The following is a 21,403-nucleotide window of genomic DNA, read 5'->3' on the forward strand; positions in this document are numbered from 1 at the left end:
TTTTTTTTTGTGGCTATGATGAGAATGTAGAGGTAAAAAAGTAGGCCCTTGGTCTCCCATGTTGAGTAGGAGTAGGAGTGTCTGTACTTCTCAAAGCATCTGAGCACTTTACAATATCCTACGCTGCATAGTACACTTACTACAGATCATACTCATAATTTCTAGTGAATACATTAAATCATAGTTATTATCAGAGATCTATAAGCATGTCACTGATTTGATAACTATAGATAAATAAAGGAAAATACAGAACTGGATTCAGATACATTTAGACTGTAGAGGGTGCGATCAGGTAGGAAAAGAGAATTGTGGTAATTCTGCGTTCCTTAGGACCTAGCCATTATTGGAACCACTGCTTAGCTGTCAAAATGGCACTTTTAAGCTCCATTATTACAGATGAGCAGAGACTGAAAAAGCTGCAAATCCTCTGAGATTGTTGTACTTGGTGACCAGCAAAGGTGCAAATCTGTTGAGCTAGTTGTGTTATGCATAATTGAGACACTTCAGGTTTTGATACATCTTTTAAGTACTTATAGTAAAAGGTTTACTTTCACAAGCATAATTGGTTAAAGCAGTTTGCGGTGTCGTCTTTGAAACTTCAGGTGAACACATTATCCTTCAGTGGAACGGGAAGGAAATATTGGTTTGTGATAAGACTGGATGCTGCGATATGTGGAACTTTAGAAATTCTTCAGCAATGCATATAGAATTACACTGGGAGATTTCTTTCTTCATTGCTTGAATATGCACATTTATTGAGTCTTCCTAGGCTTCATTAGATTTCTGGTAAGTCACGGAGGGAACAGATATCTCTTTTTTCCTGCAAAATAAAATTATTTTTACATAACTCATTTTTGGTATATAGATCCCTTTCTTTGTCCTTCTCAGTAATCAAAATGTAAGAAGTACAAAAGAAGGTATCTAGTGTGCATAAAAAATATTTCCCTGCATGCTTTTAATCAAATTAGATGATTTATGTTAAAAGTATCATGTGCTTTCAAGAGTAGGTTTTCTTCATTAAACAAGAAAAACAATCCTGTATTTAAATAAAGACTGAAATACCCAAATAAAGAAATCCTTAGAGTTGAACTACAGAGAAACAGCTGAATACTCTGATGCAATACATACACTATATTACTAAAAGTATTAGGATGCCTGCCTTTACACTCACATCAACTTTAATGGCATCCCATTCTTAGCCCAAAGGGTACTTTATTGAGTTGGCCCACCCTTTGCAGCTATAACAGCTTCAGCTCTTCTGGGAAGGCTGCCCAAAAGGTTTAGGAGTGTGTCTATGGGAATTTTTGACCATTCTTCCAGAAGCGCATGTGTGAGGTCAGGCACTGATGTTGGACAGAAGGCCTGGCTTGCAGTCTCCGCTCTTATTCATCCTAAAGGTGTTCTATCAGGTTGGGGTCAAGACTCTGTGCAGGCCAGTCAAGTTTCCCCACCCCAAACTCGCTCATACATGTCTTTATGGACCATGTTTGGTGTGCAGTCATGTTGGAACAGGAAGGGATCATCCCCAAATTAAGTATGAAGAGCATGAAATTGTCAAAAATGTCTTGGTATGCTGACACCTTAAGCCCCGGTTCACATTTGTGCGAGTGCCGGGTTCGCATGTAATATCGGAGCGCACTGCTCCGACATTACATGCGATCAGCTGTGCGGTGCGAGTTTAGCCATACAGTTTGTATGGCTAAATTCGCATCGCACCCGGAGCAAACACGCACAGGAGGCATTTTTGCAGCCGCATCAGGATCGGATCGCACAGCGGTTCACACTTGTGCGATCCGCTCCTGTGCGAACTGCACGATCGCACTGCGATATGCGATCAAACTGGGGGTGTCGTTAAGATTACATTGACACCCCCAGCGTATCGCATATGGCAGTGTGAACTGCAGGGGGTGCGTGTGCGATGCGGGAACAGGCTACGAATTCGCAGCCTTCTCGCATCGCATAAATGTGAACCGAGCCTAAGAGTTCCCTTCACTGGAACTAAAGGGCAAAGCCCAACCCCTGAAACAAGACCCCAAACCATTATCCCCCCTCCAACATTTGATTTGAACATAAGGCAAGATTCATAAAGACATGAATGAGCGAGTTTGGGGTGGAGGAACTTGACTGGCCTGCACAGAGTCCTGACCTTTGGGATGAATTAGAGTGGAGACTGCGAGCCAGGCCTTCTCAACCAACATCAGTGCCTGACCTTACAAATGTGTTTCAGAAAGAATGGTCAAACATTCCCATAGACACACTCCTAAACTTTGTGGACAGCCTCCCCAGAAGAGTTGAAGCTGTTATAGCTGCAAAGGGTGGGCCAACCCAATATTGAACCCTAGGGACTAAGACTGGGTGGGATGCCATAAAAGTTCATGTGCATGTAAGGGCAGGTGTCCCAATACTTTTGGTTACTTAGTGTATGTTATAAGCTCTTTTAAGGCAATGCTATCAAGCTAAAGTTCATTCCTGACATGATTGCACTCTCTTAGGGATTTCAAGTATACACAGCTGTGATTATAATTACTAGAAAATACTTATTATTATGAGATTAATATTAGTGTATGTAAAGAGGAAAAATTACAAACTTGCAAATGTACGTTTTAGTCGCAGTTTTAATCTTATAGTTCAAAATAGTACAAAATTTAGGTGGACCAAAACAGCTTGATCATGAGTTTCAAATATAAATAATTTGTATACAAGGTCAAAAAGTCTGTTGTTTTAGAGGTGTTTTAAGCCTTTACTAAGAAAATAAATGTAGCTGCTAGAGATTTTGGAGCTCTTCCAATCATATTTATCACACCTTGCCCCTTCTGCAAGTTATTTTGCCTTAATACAGCTGAGTTTGTGATAAAATAGTTATGTAAGATTTTGTTATCAATTGTCAAACACACTCTAAAATCTCATGAACATGTTGACATATTCTTTTTTAATGAAATATGGTAATATACCCCCTAGCTAAAGCTCTCTTGAATTCCTTTCCCTAGTTACACCTTTAGAAGATGTTGGATATTGTTAAGGCAATTATGACATTGTTAATCTTCTGAAAATATGTCTAATGCCCTGTTTAAAAATGTGTCAGGTATATCAGACAAGGATGGATCCACAATGTTTTGTATTTTAACATCTATGTATTGGATAATAGGAACAAGCAACTATCAAACTTTACATATTCTCCAAAATGAACATTCATATATTGTACAGTCCTCACAACTCAGTGAGGGGATATTGCATCAGTCCTTTTCCAGTGCATGCATTGGATACTTCTGTCTGTGTCCTGGGAAAAGCAATCCACTTTGCGCTAGCTGTCTATCCAAGTGCTGTCATAGGGGTACACCCAATAAAGGCTTGTCCTCCACCCCAAACTCGCTCATCCATGTCTTTATGGAACTTGCTTTGTGCACTGGTGCGCAGCCATATTGGAACAGGAAAGGCCAACCCCAAAATGTTCCCAAAAATTTGGGAGCATGTCTTGGTATGTTGGAACCTTAAGAGTTCCCTTCACTGAAACTAAGGGGCCAAGCCCAACCCCTGAAAAACAACCCCACAGCATAATCCCCCCTCCACCAAATGGTTTGGACCAGTGCACAAAGCAAGGTCTATAAAGACATGGATGAGTGAGTTTGGGGTGGATGAACGTGATATGCCTGCACAGAGTCCTGACTTCAACCCCTGACAGAACACCTTTGGGATTAATTGGAGCGCCGACTGCAAGCCAGGCATCCTCCCCAACATCAGTGCCTGACCTCACAAATGCACTTGTGGAAGAATGGTCAAACATTTCCATAGATACACTCCTAAACCTTGTGGACAGCCTTGAAGCTGTTATAGCTGCAAAGGATGGGCCATTTCAATATTGAACCCTACGGACTAAGACTGGGATGCCATTTAAATTCATGTGTGTGTAAAGGCAGGCGTCCCAAAACTTTTGGTAATATAGTATATGATTTTACATTTTAGTCATAGATACAATTAAAGTATAAAAAAAATGATGTGAGGTCGCCCAAAAAATGTATTAAAGGCTGTTATTTGGACATGCAGCCTGGTTAGACAGGGAAGGGGGAACAACAAGGGTACCCCCCATTTGTATCATACCATGCAACATGCTCCAGAGCTTAGTAAATGAGGGAAAGCTCTGCTGACTTCCTTCATCCCAGCACATGCAAGCAAAAATTTTGTTATTTTATTTTCCTTGCATGTGATTGGGCATTCTTTGTAAAGTGAATCTTTATCTCATTTACCAAGCTCTGGTAAGTACACAGTCTATTTGCCTTTAGTAAATCTACCCCACAGTATCCCAGGTCAGTAGAAACACTCAGTAAAGTAAACAATCAAAGTAATGCTGTCAAGTTTCCTTGTCACCTCCTCCCATCCCTTGCTCAATGATTTCTTCAGAAACTCTCTCTTCCTCTGGAACTCCCTAACCTAATCCATCCATCTATCTTCATCCACCTTAAAGAAGAAGAAAAGGCTCTCAAATATGTAAGCTTTAAATATTGCCTTGTTTCTGCCTTCTCTAATGTTCTACTTCATCTCTAAAAACAAGCAGTGTAAAAATCTGTTTAATAATGATCATATGACTGCACAGCTGCGAAGCTCAGGCAGTTGCTGAGGTTGGTGGAAGAAGACCTCAACAACATCCAGAGCCAGTGGCAGAACTACCAGGGTCTAAAAGGTCATACTTGCGACCGGCCCTGACATTTTGCCACTAAACCTGACCCTCCTTTTTTAGAGATGGTAAGATCTCACAAGCAGGGCTGCCCTAACCCTCTTGTATGGAATTGTATTGTTACTGTACTGTCTCCTTTTAATTTTTAGGCTAGGTTCACACTTAGAATGGATGCGGCTCACAGCAGGGGTCCGGTGCGTCCCTGTTCTCCGCTTCAACCTAGGTTCACACTGAGGCCGTTCTGAAATCATGCGAGTTCAGCTGAACTTGCACGAGTCCAAGCTGGCTGTGATTTCACAGATATCTGTGCCGGTTCCTGCACATATGTCTACTGAAATCCACCTCCCCCCCCCCCCAAGTCGCCAAAAGTAGTACAAAAACTAGTTTTGGAAATCAGATTGGCATGCAAAGTTGTCGTTGCACTGATTCGGACAGTGCAATTGACGTCAATTGGCTCCGATTTGACATGTCAAATCGTACCAATGTGAACGTGGGCTCAGGGACGAAGCAGACCTGAATTTTTGCCTGAATTCGGACCTGAAACCCCTGTGCAATCCGCTCTGCAACAGCCAATGAGATGTTTGAACCAGCTCCGTTGAGAGCTGGGCACCAGTGGCGGCTGATGCTCAATATTTTTTGGGGGGGGGGCAGCAAACAAACCTCCCCCCCTCACTTGAACCACCACCCCTCCTCTGCACGTGACAGATAGGAAGGTGGCCTTACCTTAGGAGATGAGGAGGGGTAGGGCTGCTGCTCCTCGCTCCAGCCGAGGGAAGAGCCGAGGCTTCTCCTCCCGGCTGAACAGACAGGCTTCTCTTCCTGGCCAAAGAGAAAGTGGGTCCTGATTGGCCAGGAGTTCTAAGACTCCCTGGCCAATCTGGTCTCAGGACTAGGGTTGCCACCTCATCCCTTTAATCCAGGACATTATTAATTACACAGGTTCTGAGGCTGATACAATGCACATAAGACACCGAGTTTAATTACCACCTTAACCACTTCTGGACCGAGCCCATTCCTGACACATGTTGTTTGCAAGTTAAAATCAGTATTTTTTATTTTTTGCCAGAAAATTACTTAGAACCCCCAAACATTATATATATATATATATGTATATATATATATATATTTTAGCAAAGACTCTGGAAAATGAAATGGCAGTTGTTGCAATATTTTTTGTCACGCAGTATTTGCGCAGTGGTCTTTTAAACGCCATTAAAAAAAAAATACATTTCACTGCATTTAAAAAAATCTAAATAGTAAAGTTAGCCCATTTTTTTTGTATATTGTGAAAGATGATGTCACGCCGAGTAAATCGATACCTAACATGTTACAGTTTAAAATTGCGCACACCCGCAGAATGGTGACAAACTATGTTCAATAAAAATTGTTAATGGTTACCAGTTTAGAGTTACAGAGTAGCTCTTTTTTTTAATTATTTCTCTCGCTCTGGCAATCACGGCGATACCTCACATATGTGGTTTTACCAGAGCTTTCATTTTTGGGCGCGACTTTTGTACACGTTTTCTTTTGTGCGCAAGCTCACGGCGACGGGGCGCTTTAAAATTTAGTTTTTTCCTATTTATTTTATTACATTTTTTAATTTTAGCACAGTTTTTTAAAAAAAAATTTAATCTGATCATTTTTATTGCTGTCACAAGCAATGTAAACATCCCCTGTGACAGCAATAGGCAGTGACAGGTACTCTGTATAGAGGGATCTGGGGTCTTAAAGACCCCAGACCCCTCCACTGCACTTCAATGTATTCAAAATGCCAAACACTACATTTTTGAATACTGTCACTGTATTAAATTTGGCGCCTTTAGCCGCCCAGTAACCCGGACGTGACGTCATTAACGCCGCTTCCAGGTTACAGCATCGGAGACCTGATCAAAGCCGAATCCAGCTTTGTTCGGGACTCCAACCAGCCAATGGAGGTACCGGCTGGTTGCTCGGGTCTCCCGGTGGGATGGGAGACCTGGGATGAGCCGCGAAAGGCGGCGGTAGAGGGGGGGGGGGCGTCGTCCCCTCCCACTCGCTGGGCTCCCGAGCCTTGTCGGCCATTACCACCTGAAAGCCGACCGCAGGCTCTAACAAATGGTACCAGGATGATGCCTCTAGCTGCAGGCATCACCCTGGTACAACCACTTCTTGCAGCTCACGTAGATCTACGTGAGTTTGTGGGAAGTGTTTAATCAGCCACAGAACCTGTGTAAATAATGTGTGTCCTGGTTTAAAGGGATGAGATGGCAACCTTACTCAGGACCTGCTTCCTGATTGGCCGGGAGGAGAATCAGGAAGACAATAGGGAATATTAATTTGCTATTGTCACACAACTGGGTGGACCCCAAGCCCACCCTTTTTTGAAGCCAATTAGAGCCTCAGGCTCTAATCATGTGCTTCCACAAAAAAAAAAAAAAACATTGGAGTCGATGCATCCGGCGCCCTGCATGGAAATTAGGGACCGGGTGCATGGATTGGGGGGCTGCACCCATTATAGATAGGCCGCCACTGGGAAACCTGCATCCAATTAGTACTAGTGTGAACCTAACCTTAAAGTGCTGTGCAAACTGTTGGCACTGTATATATTTATTAATAATAAAATTGCAAACTTAAAAAAGGAAAGGCAGTTTCTGCCATCTTTATGTTTTTCTTTTACCATTTATTATTTTCTTTAAAACAATGAGTGCATTTTAGGAATCCTAGTAAAGAAATTTCCCAATTTCTTGTTCAAAGTGGAAAAGTCCTAAGAGAAAATCCAATGGCACATAGTTCTGACAATGCAATCCCCTACCAGAAACTTGTGTGAATAGTTTGCCATGAAGTATAGTGGTTCTTTCTGTGGCTTGGTGATACATCCAGGTGTCACTTTGTGATGTCCACAGAATCTTCTTGAAGTTAGACTTTACAAGGTGCAGACTGCACCTGGCAGTTTACAACATCTATTGAAATTCACTCCGCTGTGCAGCACACTATAATTGGCTGCTACAAGTGCTTCTAATTATTCCATTTGGTAACTGGAGGTCACATTGTGTAAACCACAGGAGTTGAGACTACAAGTGTTGAACAGAGGAACAGCATATTAATTACTTCTCTTTAAATCTCTGTGTACAAGCCTCTGTCATTTTAAACATGTTCAGCATTCCTTCCCTAGGGGCTGGGAGTTCATCATGTAAATTCCCTTTAGTGGATAGGTATGCCATATCTACTTGCAAAACTTTTATCACTACACTTGATCAATGAATGCATTTATGGGGGTGGAACATTTGTTCCAAAATTAAGCAATTCTACCCTTTTAAAATTCTAAAAATAGTGTGTCATTTAGCCAGACGTTGGATAGGCCTCCTCATATTTAAGAGTTGAGCTTTTGGCAAGAGTGCAGGGCACGGAAAATAGGATGAGTGTAAGATTATCATAGAACGATGCCTATGTCAACCAGGATTCAGGAACAAGCGCATTTATGGTTTGACATTTTGCCAGGATGCAGCATGGTAGTAATCATTAGATTTGATTATTTAAAACTCCATACACGCAGTATGCTGCAAATGATTATAGCACCCAGGACGAACATTAGTGATATTTATCATTGTTACTGCTTATGCTCATTTTTTAATGCTATAGTAAGTCAGTGCTTTCTCAATTGAAGCCATTGGTTTTTATACTAGTAAAGGGATCCTAATAGCAAAACATTAAAAAGTAAAAATAAAAATGTATTTATCTAATACAGTGTTTCTCAACCTTTTTTCAATCAAGGCACCCTTTACAAATTATGGACAGTCTTGGGGCATCCTATTCTAAAAAGTAAAAACTATTCTAATATTTTTTTCATAATGCAGTAACATCCACAGGTCCAAATAGGACACCCAACATTAGAGGTGACTTATTCTTCCAAAGCAAATACACTTTTGCAAACTGGTACTGACTAGTATTCCATTGTTTCTCTTCTTCCTTGGTTTTACTCCATCATTCAGCTAATGTGACCCCACCGCTGATGGAGAGGGGCAGGGGAGGGTCAAACAAAGATGATATGCAGGCGACTGACATCCTCCTTATCGACTAATGATGTCATTGGTCGTTAAGACACCGGCAACTAGAAGGATGTAATGGTGCACAATGAAAACCTGTGACTTAGTGTAACTAAAAAGCAGCCTTTATCCTCACACCGGCTTGTATGTATACAGGTTTTGGGCAATTTTTAGGCATTTTGCCAAGGCACCCCTGAAGAAACCACAATATGTAGAATAATGAAGCTGCATTAACCTAATGACATATATATACAGTCTATATGCTGCTGTTTTGTACATGGATGTATGGAGATGAGGTCTGTAACATGCATGCGCAAGAAAGTCGTTTACACAGTCAGTAAATCACAGAACCATGAAACATGGTAAGCATGTACTGCTAGTAAGGGTGCTGCGGTGACTAAAATCTAACCTCCAATTTCCCCCATTAATAAAAGAGATAATGTCCGAAGGGGTAAAGTAGCCTTGAGTTCAGTGGCGGCTGGTGCTTCATCAGTCGGGAAGGGGGGGGGGGGGCGTCAGACGGACCTGTCCCCCATATCACTTAAGCCTGCACCACCACATCTCTCCCCCCCCACCCATCCGTCAATCTGTCCGTCTCTCCGACAGTTTACTTACAGTTACTTACAGTTTACTTACCTTGTTCCTCCGGAATGGCAGGCGGCGGTGGCTTCCCACTCAGGCTCCTTCATGTCCCTTCTCGGCGGTCGTCTCCTCCCCCCTTCTTGGCCAATAGCATGCCTTCTCCTTTCAGCCAATCGGGAAACAGGTCTCAGGACCTGCTTCCTAATTGGCCGGGAGGAGAATCAGTGTGGCAATAGCGTATATTCATTCGCTATTGTCACACAACTTGGTGGGCTCAGGGCGCAGTGTTCACACTTTTTTGAAGCCTATTAGAGCTTCGGGCTCTAATCAGGTGCTTAAAAAAAAACCCATTGGAATCCATGTGTCCGGTGCCATGCATGTAGATTAGGGGACTGGATGCATGGATGGGGGGGGGGCGACCCCCAATGAATGGGCTGCCACTGCTTGAGTTGCTAGAGTCGCAGTCACAAATTACAGAAGAAAGGAAGCAATGACAGGCCAAACAGTTTTAAAGCAAAACTTTTAGCAAGCAAGAAAGCAAAGTGTACAGATACAGACAGGTGAGAGGAGTAGAAATCCAAAGCTCATCCTACATGTCCAAATAGCTCTATAAACACAGGATAGTGAGGGTTGCAGATAGAGAAATCAGTAAAAGTGTTGCTATGTGTATGCATTTGGTAAGTCTCAGTGGGGACTAATTATGCAGGGTGTGTTTCTGGCTGACATCAAAGTACTATCAATTCCTCCTCCATAAAGTAAGATAGAATTGGTGTGTATTGGTTGAGGAGGTTATGATTGGCTTGTGTATGTATCCTAATTTGCAGTCTGTGTTATGTAAAGTGCAATATTGTGATTGCTAGCCAAGAGGAAGAGATATTTTGTGTTCTGGGCAATCAGAGCAAGTAGCACAGGTCGACATTTTCAGTCATCCAAAAGTCAGAGACCAAAACGAATTGAGTAGACTATGAGCTGTGTGGCCTGTTGAGGGAATAGTATAGACATAAGTAAGAAGGGAAAATTGGTTTACGGTCTAAGGCCTTCTTTACACTGAATGGGAATAATGACTTACTAAACTTAACTCTAGGAAACAGTTCAAATATTTATACATACTTTCACTTTTAGATACTTGAATATATTAGGCCATCTGGTGGAAAAACTAAGAGAGTGCCCACATCCCTAAAGTACACCAATAAAAACAAGGAAGCTCCCTCTAAATGGGATTTTAAGGGGCAATAGTATATAGTACGGAAATATCAAGGAAGATTTCTTTAAAAAAAGATTGTAAAGTTTATTGCAAGATACAGTCTTTCGCTGTCCCCATCTGTGAATAGTGGACATAAATGTTGGTCACTTTAAAAATTTACAAAAACGCCTGGATTTTAATCTATTTGTATTGTATTATTTTCTTGGATTTTTGTATCTTGCAATAAACTATACAACCTTTTTTTTAAAAAAAAAACTCCATACTATTGCCCTTTAACCACTTTAAGACCGGAAAGGATTTGCCCCCTTCCTGACCAGGCCCCTATTTTGCAATTCGGCAGTGCGCTAACAGACAATTGCGCGGTTGTGCGACACTGTACCTAAATAAAATTGACATCCTTTTTTTCCCACATATAGAGCTTTCTTTTGGTGGTATTTGATCACCTGTGCCATTTTTGTGTTTTGGGCTATAAACAAAAAAATGCAACAATTTTGAAAAAAAAAAAAAACTATATTTTTCACATTCTGCTATATGACATTCTCAAAAAAAATTTAAAAATCAAAATCTTTTAACATTTTAGGCCAATTTGTCTTCTGCTACATATTTTTGATTTAAAAAATCGCAATAAGCGTATTTTGATTGGTTTGCGCAAAAGTTATCGCGTCTACTAACTACGGGAAAGATTTACAGTATGTCATTTTTATTGTTTTTTTTTTTACTAGTAATGGCGGCGATCTGCTATTTTTTGCGGGACTGCGACATTGCAGCGGACAGATCGGACCCCTAAATGACATTTTTGACACTTTTGGGGGTACCAGTGACATTACTACAGTAATCAGTGCTAAAAATATGCACTGTTACTGTAATAATGACACTGGCAGGGAAAGTGTTAACAGTATAGGTGATCAAGGGGTTAAATGAGACCCTAGGGGAGTGATTCTAACTGTGGGGGGGCGTGGCTTCTGAAATGACCATAGAGACATGTGATCCTATATAGAAGGATCACATGGGCTCTATGGTCATTGCAGGGAGAAGAACGGTCGGCTGTGTTTAAAACAGCCGACTGTCCTTCTCTCTCAGCGAGGAGCGATCGCGGGTGTCAGGCGGCAATCACGCTCGCCCCCTAGCTTCCCTCGCGTGATCGATGTAGACCTACGTCGGTTTGCGCAGGAGAGCCACCCTGCCACAGTAAAAAGGCAGCGGGTGGTCGGGAAGTGTTTTTTCACTTTTAGATAGGGACAGCTTTGGTTTAGGGGTAAGAATATCACTTACCTGCTGCGCTTCTTTTCATGTAGGGCAATCAATATTAGGAGGACTAGGAGAGTAAGGAATCCAAACACACATCCTAGGACTATTCCCAGGGTATTATCTGAAAGGCAGATAAGTTCAGATTTAGAAGACATCATATCTATATTCTTTATGCAGCTATGTCATTTCACAAATAAAGAATTAAATAATTTATATGACCACCATGTGAAAAAATTATATTGTTAGAACATCATGACTATTATTGAAAAGACATATTTGGAGAGCACTGATGCTATAAACAGATTTTAAAAAAACTCATAAAGATGATATAAACATAAAGATGTTATAAACCAGGCATGTCCAACCTGCGGCCTGGGGGCCACATGCGGCCCAGAACCGCAGGCAATGCGGCCCACTGACCCCTGACAATTTTTATTTATTTTTTGCTGAGGAGGAAGGAAGTCGGATCGGGGGCACAGCCACAGCGGCTTCCAACTAACTGTAGGCAGAGGCTGCCGTGGAAGGGATCATACTCTAGTTGTGTTAAATTAGTGCGGGGGCGCGGCAGCGCGGGAAGGGGGCAGCTGCGTTTTATTACTTATATACCTTAACTATATAATATAAATTTTATATGAAGCCCGAGAAAATGTCTCTACACGCAATGTGGCCCAGAGAAGCCAAAAGGTTGGACACCCATGTTATAAACAGATGTGTAAAACTGCAGATACTATAGCAACTTATTCGATTTTAGCTATGTGATGTCAGATTGGCAAGACAGAAATTCTAATTGTTTTAGGTGACTGTACTTTACTCTTTTTCGGGCGATAAACGTCACTCGATTTGTGAAGTTGTGGTTTTCCTCAATTGCCTTGCGACAATCGTGTCAGGATCACATTGCGTTCGGGATGCCATTGAAAGATAATAGAACCCAAACGGGTGCAGCGCATTGTGATGCAATTGCCATGTGATTTGTGCTTCCGGCCTGAATGTGAACGAGATGTGAACGAGGCCTTAGAAATAATTTTTGTGAAGCCTGAGGTTGACAGGGGCAAGAATATCCTGAGTTTATTTGAGAAGATCAATAGCTTCTTCTGTAGGCAGAGATTTGAACCCGAAAATATTTTTTACACAAATTCACATGCATCAGATTCAAAGATCAAACTCTTTTTCACCACCTGGACACATCGGCAGGGTGAATCTTCCACAAATAGCAATAAAATCCTGCCCGGAGGTCTAACCAGAGGACAAGGGGGCACTCTTTACGTCTAGAGCAAAAGCAATTTCATCTCCAAATACAGAAAGGTTTCTTCACAGTAAGAGCTGTGAAAATGTGGAATAGACTCCCTCCAGAAGTGGTTCTGTGCAACTCAGTCAGTAGATTGCCCTAAAAAAGGCCTGAATTCTTTCCTAAATGTATATAATATAACTGGGTACTAACATTTATAGGTAAAGTTGATCCAGGGAAAATCTGATTGCCTCTCGGGGGATCAGGAAGGAATTTTTTTCCCCTGCTTCAGCAAATTGGATCATACTTTGCTGGGGTTTTTCGCCTTCCTCTGGATCAACAGTGGGAATAGGATTGTGCATATGGGATTGTATGATTTTTTAAATTTTTTTTTTTTATTTTTTGAACTAGATGGACTTGTCTTTTTTTTTTAACCTGACTAACTATGCAACTACGTAATCCTTCCCCACTTTATCCAAAATGTTAAAATTAATTTTTGGTTAGATACACTAACTTAGAAATAGTAAATACACCGGAGACACAACCAGGCATAGTACCATACTTGTGGGCCTTGTGTGGGGTGCTTTGGGCCTTTAATGGTTCACCATCTACATTAACCCTTTAGTCAGTGCTTACTTGAGGCTCCTCCTTTGTTCCTGCTTGTGTCAATGCATAAACAGTAAATACTAAAACTTTAATAATAAATCTGAGATGAGGCTAGTCAAAAACCTTTTAAATGTCAGGGTTAATTGTTAGTCCCTGTCTGGCCAAGTAGGAAAACTTTCGCTTGGACATGCATTGTTATGTTCACTGTGCTGTTTCAATGCTGTAATGTAATTTGTGTGGGCAGGCACAAAAAATGGCCTCAGGCTAGACTAGTTTGGCAGAGTTTAAGCATACAGTGCCGGGCAAGATTTATTCAGACTTTTCTCACTCTGGTTATGCACCACTGACATATAAGAAAGCACAATCAACGGTTATTCAGTAAAGATATTGGCTCATCTTTTATTTGAGCCTCTTCACTAATCAGCTTTATCATTACTACTCTGTGTTTTCCAGGGTGGAGACATGAACAGAATGTTCTACTCCTTCATAAGCATTGGACAAGGATGAGGCAGCGGCTCACAAAGATTTCATTGATAAGTTCATGAAAAGTAAAGTGAGTGATCAGAAACCACCCGCCTACTAAGGGTTACATGTGGGAACTGGTGACTCAAAAAGAAAAAAAAAAAAGATGATCTGTCAAACTTTAGATTGGTTCAGTGCCAGGTCACACTAGTGCGATGCCAGACATCACATGTGATTCGCACCTCATTGCTGTGCAGATCCCATGCAATGTCTGCAATCGCATCTCAGTGAGATGCGATTTCAGTCATATATTCTATATGGCTGAAATTGCATCGAATTCGCACCAAAATGGTGCAGGACCCTTTTTTTTGTCTCGCACTGGAATCGGATCACATAGACGTTCAGACCTATGCGATCTGATTGCTGCACCATTTCACAGTTCGCACCCAATCTGGGGGTGTCATTAACTTTACATTGTCACCCCCAGCAATTTGCAGATCTCATTGTGAACCACTGTGCGATTCTGGTGCGATGCGGGAACCGACACTGATTCGCAGGGTTTCCCGCATTGCACCAGTGTGAACCAGGACTAAAGCTTATTTATGCTAATCAGCAAAAACAGCATATTACAATATGGTATTCAAATTATGTTTATAAATTGCATAAAAAGTATTTTTGCTATTGCCATTATATAGTTTTAAACCACAAATTCTTAAATTTACCATACCATGCACAATATAATGATTGTATTTTTTTTTTTTTAAGACAAATGGTGATTAGAATATTGCTGTAAGGAGTTTTTGCATTCCATGTTTTACAGCTAATACTCTTGAGGCAGAAGGTAGGAGAGTATAAAGAAATTTCACTAAATAATAATTAATATTAACAAAACCAAAACTAAGGACATTAGATCATTAAATAACATTAGCTTGATTTTCTCTCTTTGTGAAGTCTCGAGTAGTTTTCCAGCAGTTTAGTACAATCAACAGGAAAAGTCAGTTTATCTAGAAAAAATAAATTGCTATGAATTTTTTTTAGCATATATTACCAACACAAGCCATTTTTGCTTTCTTGGCACTGTTATTCCACTAAAATTGTATAGATTTTTATAAAAGTACAGTAAAACCTTGGATTGAGAGCCTAATTTGTTACGGAAATATGCTTGTAATCCAAAGCACTCTAATATCTAAGCAAATTTCCCCATAAGAAATAATGAAAACAGATAATTCGTTCTACAACCATTTATTCATAAGTCCTTCAGTTTATAGTCCATATAAAAAGCTTATAGCAATGTGATGGCAGCCTCGACAAGGGGATTAGAAGCAAAATCCAGCAGGAAATACGGTGTATAAAAAATAAGAGAGGCACCTCTAAGTGTCGTAATATGGGTACATTTAATAAAGGTTCAACATTTAGCAACTCACATGGTTGATTATTAAAAAAGGCACATCAAAGTATGCAGGCAACTGGAGTAGAGCTGTCATCATAGACCATCCTCCTCACCGCCATCTACGTCATCCCTTCCACGCTGTGTTCCACGAGCGATTCAAGCCTCGCTTTCAGATCTTTCTACTGCAGGGTAGTCTTCCGGGTCAGTGGCGTACCTAGAGCATTTGGCACCCGGGGCGGATCCTATATCTGGCAACCCCACCCAACTTTAAAATGTAAAAACACCCACAAAAATTTGAAATGTTTTCAAGAATATTTATTGCACAAATTTCACAGCCCCCCATCACAGTGCCCCTTGCAGTCTGCCCCCCGTCTCTCTAATCACAGTTCCCCCTTTTGCACTATCTGCCTCCCCTGCACAGTCCTACCTTCAGCATAAATAGATAGCTAATATTATTAGCAATGTGTTTAAGTTTGAGTAAGAGATTGGAGACTTGCTAAAGGAGATATTTAGAGACTGCAGACGTGATACAGGTGATGGTCTGAGACTGCAGACATGATACAGGAGATGCTCAGAGACTGCACACATGATACAGGAGATGGTCCGAGACTGCAGACATGATACAGGAGATGGTCAGAGACTACAGACATGATACAAGAGATGGTCAGAGACAGCAGACATGATACAGAAGATGGTCAGAGACTGAGGACATGATACAAGAGATGGTCAGAGACTGAGATCATGATACAAGAGATGGTCAGAGACTGAGGACATGATACAAGAGATGGTCAGAGACTGAAGACATGATACAGGAGATGGTCAGAGACTGCAGACATGATACAAGAGATGGTCAGTGACTGAGGACATGATACAAGAGATGGTCAGAGACTGCAGACATGATACAGGAAATGGTCAGAGACTGAGGACAGGATACAAGAGATGGTCAGAGACTGAGGACATGATACAAGAGATGCTCAGAGACTGAGGACATGATACAGTAGATGGTCAGAGACTGCAGACATGATACAGGAGATGGCCAGAGACTGCAGACATGATACAGTAGATGGTCAGAGAACGCAGGCGTGATACACGAGATGGTCAGAGACTGCAGACATGATACAGTAGATGGTCAGAGACTGAAGACATGATACAGGAGATGCTCAGAGACTGCAGACATGATACAGGAGATGCTCAGAGCAGAGGCGTAACTAGAACCTTCAGGGCCCCGGTGCAGGAAACCATGAAGGGCCCCCTGGACCCCTGGCCGGGGCCCTTCCCTTCAAGCCTGGGACTCTTCCTACTGATCCTGGGGCCCTTTACTCTCGTTGCGGGACCCTTTCACAAGTTCTGCAGTGGGCCACCTTCCTGCGATGTTGGGGCCTCCCCACAGTGGCAGAATGCCAGGGCCCGGTTGCAAGTGTGACCTTTACGATCCTGGAAGTTCACCCACTGGTGTCAGTTGTTTTTATTTTTTTGGTATTTTAATTGTATTATTTTTTATCATTTTATTTTATTTTTTTACAATGTCACTGACTATGACTCTATCCATTGAGAAAAGGAAGGAGCTGGCTGGTAAATTACCAATTTACCGACCCCTTCCTGGTTCTCTATTGTGACACATCCCCTGCAGCAGCAGGCAGGAGAGGGTAGGGAGCACAGTAGGGGGGGGCAGCACAGTGGGGGGGGGGAAGCTCAGTAGGGGGGGGGGAAGCACAGTAGGGGGGGGACCAGGGGAGCACACAGGGGCCCAGAGACAGCAGAACACAAGTGAACTGGATGGATAGGAGGAGGGGCGGGGGCAGCATACAGAGGAACCAATCTCCTCCATTTTCCCCCTGCAGCTACAGGAGGAAAAAGGAGGGCAGTGATTTCTCTACATGCGGCCCCTGCTGCCCCTCCTATCCAGGTGTACAGGGGAGCCGCACAGGGCCCCCTGGAGCATGGGGCCCGGTTGCGACCGCAACCCCTGCAACCCCTGTAGTTACGCCCCTGGCTCAGAGACTGAGGACATGATAGAAGATAGAAGAGCACTAGGGGGGCCGGAGAGCACAGGCGAAGCAGAGAGCACTGGAGGAGCTGAAGGGCACGGTGGGGGGGGAGGGGGGGGGGCTGGAGAGAATTAAGAGGGGGTTTGGAAAGCATTGTAGGGGGGTTGGGAGGCACAGGGGGTGGAGAGCACTGGGGGGGACAGGGAGCACTTGGGGGGTGGGCAGGGAAAACCAGGGGGGTGGAGAGCACTGGGGGGGGGACAGGGAGCACTTGGGGGCGGGCAGGGAAAACCAGGGGGGTGGAGAGCACTGGGGGGGACAGGGAGCACTTGGGGGGCGGGCAGGGAAAACCAGGGGGGTGGAGAGCACTGGGGGGGACAGGGAGCACTTGGGGGGCGGGCAGGGAAAACCAGGGGGGTGGAGAGCACTGGGGGGACAGGGAGCACTTGGGGGGCAGGCAGGGAAAACCAGGGGGGTGGAGAGCACTGGGGGGACAGGGAGCATAGGGGGGAGGGAGATTAAAAGCACTGTGGGGAGCTGAAGAGCACAGGGGGGTAAAGAACAGGGGGGTCTAGTGCACTGGGGGGGCTAAGAGCACTGGGGGGGTTAAGAGCACTGATGGGGGGATTAGGAGCACTGGAGGTGGGGTAAGAGCACTGGGGGGCCAGCAAAAGAAGTTGTATAGGAGGGGGATGGGGCAGCTGCATATAGATGAATTTATCTTTCCCTATTCTTCCTGCAGGAGGGAGAGGAGGAGAATCAGTTATTCAGCAGCTGCAGGAAGAATAGGGAAAGATGAATTCCTCTATATGCAGCTGCCCCATCCCCCTCCTATCCAGCACACACACTTGGGCAATTGGCACTCACCTTCTTCCCGCCGAGGCTCCGCCCCTTCTCCCCCGAGGCTCCGTTCCCCTTATTCCAGTCGCGGCTCCGCCCCATTATTCCCGCCGCGGATCCCCCCCCCCCCCCCCGCTAGCAGCGCGGACTGAAGGAGCTGCTACTGCAGCTGCCTTCACACTGCAATATGGGATCTGTCAGAGGTGCAGAACACGCCGGGCAGGACACCGGCTGACACCCCCCAGTGCGTGGCACCCGGGGCGGGCCGCCCCCCCAGCCCCCCCGTTGGTGCGCCACTGTTCCTGGTCCTGATTGCAGACTGACAGCGGTGAGAGCTGGCGGCGCAGGGGATGGTCTATGTGGACAGCTTTACCCCAGATGCCTGCATACTTAGATGTGCTTGTTTTAATCATCAACCGTGTGAGTTTCTAAATATTGTACCCTCATTAAATGTAACCACATTGCTACACTTAGAGGCACCGCTTTTCTTTTTTATATTCAGTTGTGACATGACGCTACTTGTATATCAAGACATTGCTTGTTTATCAAGTCAAAATTTATAAAACATTTTGCTTGTCTTGCAAAAGGCTCTCAAACCAAGTTACTCTCAATCCAAGGTTATACTGTATTGAATTTCATGCTATAATTTTCCAGATCACATAACACATATACAGGTGCATCTCAGAAAATTAGAATATCATCAAAAAGTTAATTTATTTCAGTAATTGAATTCAAAAAGTGAAACTCATATTTTATACAGATGTGCTACACACAGCGTGATATATTTCAAGCATTTCTTTCTTTTAATTTTGATGGTTATGGCTTACAGCTAGCAAAAATCCAAAATTCAGTATCTCAGAAAATTAGAATATTACATATATGACCAATAAAAAAAAAAAAAACATGTTTAAATACAGAAATGTTAGCTTACTGAAAGGTATATCCATGTACAGTATAGTATGCACTTAATACTTGGTCGGGGCTCCTTTTTCATGAATTACTGCATCAATGTGGAATGGCATGGAGGCAATTAGCCTGTGGCACTGCTAAGGTGTTATGAAAGCCCAGATTGCTTTGATAGCGGCCTTCAGCTCATCTGCATTGTTGGGTCTGATGTCTCTCATCTTCCTCTTGACAATACCCCACAGATTCTATATGGAGTTTAGGTCAGGCGAGTTTGCTGGCCAGTCAAGCACAGTGATACCATGATCATTAAACCAGATATTGGTATTTTTGGCAGTGTGGGCAGGTGCCAAGTTCTTCTGGAAAATGAAATCAGCATCTCTATAAAGCTGGGAAGCATGAAGTGCTCTAGAATTTCCTGGTAGAGGGCTGTGCTGGCTTTGGACTTGATAAAACACAGTGGACCAACACCAGCAGATGAGTTGGCTCCCCGGATCATCACTGACTGTGGAAACTTCACACTGGACCTCATGCAACTTGGAAGATGAGAAGACACCAGACCAACAATGCAGATGAGCTTAATGGGCCATATACACTATAAGATTTTCTGAAGACTTTTTCCTTTAGACTTACCAAAACCATATAATATGAGGTCAAACCTAAACACTTTCAATTTGTATGCAATCTGGCAGGCCCTTGCACTACATAGAAAAGGTAAATCTGAAGGAAATCTAACCATAAAAGTTGGATAGTGTGTATCCAGCTTTAGGCTGTTATCAAAGCAACCTGGCTTTCCATAGCACCTCAGCAGTGCCACAGGCTGATTGCCTCCATGCCACATCGCATTGATGCAGTACTTTATGCAAAAGGAGCCCCGACCACGTATTGAGTGCATACTATACTGTACATGGACATACTTTTCAGTATGCCAACATTTCTGTATTAAAAATCCTTTTTTTTTTTTATTGGTCTTATGTAATATTCTAATTTTCTGAGATACTGAATTTTGGACCTTCACTAGCTATAAGCCATAATCATCTAAATTAAAAGAACGAATTGCTTGAAATATATCACTCTGTGTGTAATATATCACAAATATATCACTCTTGTAACTCATCTATAAACCTTTACCTTACCTTTTTGATGATATTCTAATTTTATGAGATGCTAAAATTCTCTGAAGGGACAAACAGAATCGTATGCTACAAGATCATATGATTTTCATTTAATCAGTACAGTTTTATAATGAAAAAACTTAGGACGAGACTACGCATGCTCGAAAAGGAAAGAATTAATTACTATACAATACAACACATTACTTAACTTCCATTGTATTCTGTTGTATGAGAATTTTTATGGCTTTAATAACCTATTGGTTTTCAATATGAGACTATCATGCAAAAAAAAAAAAAAAAGGGATGATCATTCATCCAGTATTCTCATGATGTTTAAGCTAGGCTCACACTGTAGCGGGTTCTGCTTGCCATGTTTGCATGGGCACAGCAGTACATTCATTTGATGGACTGCTATAGCTATGAGAAATGCAGGAAAAAAGACCATGATCCTTTTTAAACTGCAGCCATATGGAACACAGTCACATGGAACTGCATGATGTGCGTTTTTGGGTGGTTTCATGCACCCAATAATGCTTTGCGTTTCCGATACGCCATTAAGAATTGAAAGGCACACGTGTGTGTCTGCAAAAGAGCAGTGCATTTTCCTGAATATCGAGGAACGTGTGCGATTTACACGTAATCCCAGACCCGCTGCAGTGTGAACCAAGGATAAAAGATTGGCAAGCAATATATTTCCAGCTTGCCAACATTCTATTTGCAATGTTAGTAGAACATATTTACAAGTGGTTCTGGAGGCAATAGGCAAGTATATATTTATGTGTGCTTTCCCTTATAGCAATAGACATGCATATATTTATATGTGCTTTCCCTTAAAGCACTAGACAAGCATATGTTTATGTGTGCTTTCCCTTATAGCTATCTGCTTTGTGAAATGTAAATTATCCCCTGCTTTGTTCATCGAGAGGCAAGTGCACCACTTCACCAGACCCACCAAGCCAGTGGTGTTATAATTACAAGCATATTAACACTAATCATTACCAGAATGACTCCATGGAAACGTTCATGAAATCAAACAACACTGAAAAGGAGTACAGATTAAGCCTTCCAGCATTTTGTGCTTTTGTATTTTTAAATGGAAAGAAAAATGAGAGGAAAATGTAGTTTGTTGAAGAAGCAATTTTGCCTTTT

The 21,403-nt window shown here is 42.6% G+C and overlaps 1 protein-coding gene across 1 annotated transcript in view; it reads right to left on the bottom strand.

The window, feature by feature from the left end:
- Nucleotides 1-257: 257 nt before the first annotated feature.
- SUSD2 (sushi domain containing 2) overlaps nt 258-21,403 on the bottom strand; it is a 309,764-nt gene continuing 288,618 nt past the window's right edge. The window contains exons 26-27 of the mRNA XM_082266033.1: nt 11,750-11,846; nt 258-820 (exon numbers count right to left, since the gene is read on the bottom strand). Of these exons, the coding sequence (XP_082122159.1) occupies nt 766-820; nt 11,750-11,846 (152 nt within the window). The 3' untranslated portion in view covers nt 258-765. The remainder of the gene's footprint in view (nt 821-11,749; nt 11,847-21,403) is intronic.

The sequence above is a fragment of the Pelophylax lessonae genome (genome assembly GCF_965119305.1).
Source record: "Pelophylax lessonae genome assembly, chromosome: 1".
Classification (NCBI taxonomy): domain Eukaryota; kingdom Metazoa; phylum Chordata; class Amphibia; order Anura; family Ranidae; genus Pelophylax; species Pelophylax lessonae.